This window comes from Tupaia chinensis, unplaced genomic scaffold (assembly GCF_000334495.1).
Source record: "Tupaia chinensis unplaced genomic scaffold, TupChi_1.0 Scaffold000152_1, whole genome shotgun sequence".
Taxonomy (NCBI): Eukaryota; Metazoa; Chordata; class Mammalia; order Scandentia; family Tupaiidae; genus Tupaia; species Tupaia belangeri.
In genome coordinates, this window is record NW_006159623.1 from 844,549 (window position 1) to 846,668 (window position 2,120).

General features: G+C 45.3%; 1 protein-coding gene across 1 annotated transcript in view; it reads left to right on the top strand.

The window, feature by feature from the left end:
* The first annotated feature begins 625 nt into the window (after positions 1 to 625).
* Positions 626 to 2,120, top strand: part of LMNB1 (lamin B1) — an 88,854-nt gene continuing 87,359 nt past the window's right edge. The window contains exon 1 of the mRNA XM_014586635.2: positions 626 to 651. Coding sequence (XP_014442121.2) covers positions 626 to 651 — 26 coding nt within the window. The remainder of the gene's footprint in view (positions 652 to 2,120) is intronic.

Genomic DNA, 2,120 nt, shown 5'->3' on the forward strand with positions numbered 1-2,120 from the left:
TTGGGCACGCATGCACATGCGCCCAGCATGAGTTTAAGCCACCGGGTCCGGGACTTGAACCGCGGTCGACTACGTGGGAGTCCAGCGACATAGCCATTACGCTAACTGCTGGTCCCCCAAGGTGATGGTATTGAGAGTGGAGCCTACAGAAGGTGATGAGGTCATGAGGGAGGAGCCCTCGCGAGTGAGATTGGTTTCATAGGAGAGACCCCTCAGAGGCTCCTTTATCCCTTTCAGATGTAAGGTCACAGCAAAAAGATGCAGTCTAGTCACTACAAAGGGGACCCTCACCAGATGCCTGTTCTGCCAGCATCTTGATCTTGGACTTCACAGTCTCCAGAACTGTGAGGAATAAGTTGTTTGTAAGCCTCTCACTCTAGGGTATTTTTGTTGTAGCAGCCTGAATGGACTAAAACACGTATTACTCCTGGTTAATTACAAAAGATATTTGAAAAGATGCAAGTGAATAATCAACTGAGGAAATTTAACGGTGAGGTCAGGAAGGGCTCCAAGCACAGGGCTTTCCCATGGAGCTGGGATGTTCTGCTCTTTCAACACATGGATGCTTTCCCCAGCCTGGAAGCTCTCCAAACCTCATTGTTCATGGAGGCTCCATCACATAGGCATGACCAGTCACATCATCGGACAAAGGTAATTACTCAATCTCCAGCCCTTCTCTCCTCCTAGAAGGTCAGGAGAGTAGGCTGGGGAGTTCTGATCCTCTATCTGCGTGGGTGTTCTTTGTCAACCACCCACATTCAGATTCAGGGGCCCACCAAGAGTCACCTCTTATCATAACCTTAGGTATGGTTGAAGAGGCTGATTAATTGGGCAGGTAGCCTGGTGGTTAAGGTGCTAGCTCCCAAATGGCTGACTGGGATTCAAGTCCCAGACCTGATGGCTTGCTTTCTCAGTTTCTCTATCACTCTAATTGCATCTCTCTGGTCAAATTGAAAACTATGACCAGAGAGGATGAATAAGGACGAATAAAATTAAATTAAATAATTCTTTTTAAAAAAGATTTTAAAAAAAAAAGGGACTTCTTATTCTTATTCTGTTTCTGGAGAGTGCATGTGACCTATAGTAAAAACTTAAACTTAAGAAAAGGAAAGGGGGCCCTGTGGATGATGTGGTAGTTAAGGGCATTGGACTCCCACATGGCAACTGCGGTTCAAGTCCTGGACTGGTGGCTTGCTTTCTCATTTTCTCTCTCTCTCTCTCCCTCTCTGGTCATATTAAAATAAATGGAGTTAAATAAAATAATTCTAAAAAAAAAAGGGAGGGGAGCCTGTAGGTGGCATGGTAGTTAAAGGTCCTGGACTCCCACATGGAGACTGTGGTTCAAGTCCTGGACTGGTGGCTTGCTTTCTCATTTTCTCTCTCTCTCTCTCCCTCTCTGGTCATATTAAAATAAATAAAGTTAAGTAAAATAATTCTTTTTTTTAAAAGAATTATTTATTCAATTTTATTTATTCAGTCATTTACCTCAATTTGACCTCAGAGAGACAAAGAGAGAGAGATGGAAATTGAGGAACCAAGCCACCAGGTCCAGGACTTGAACCACGGTTGGCCATGTGGGAGTGTCCAGCGCCTTAACCACCTGCTGGTCCCAAGTAAAATAATTCTTAAAAAAAAAAAAAAAAAGGGTTTGGGGGATGGAGGCCAGCAAGTAGCATAGTGGTTAAGGCCTTAGACTCCCACATGGTTGACTATGGTTCAAGTCCTGGGCCTGGTGGCTTGCTTTCTCATCCCCTCCCTGCCCCGGTCAAATTAAAATAATAATAATAATTAGAATTAAACTCATGCTTTAAAAACGGGGGCAATAAAGTGTTCTTCACTATTTCCCAATGAGCAATGAAAGCTGCCTTTCCCTCTATATCCACCAGGGTGCACCTCCCCGGGGTTAAGAGAAAGTACACACGGAATCTCTTCACCAAAGATCTTGTCTTCAGGGGAACCAGCAGTTAGCATAATGGCTATGTCGCTGGACTCCCACTTAGTTGACCGCGATTCGTGTCCCAGACCTGGTGGCTTAAACTCACTCTGGGCGCGTGTGTGTGCGTGCCCAAGATCCCAAGAGGAGAATGGAGGAGAAGGGATTGCGGTGTGACCATTCCCCC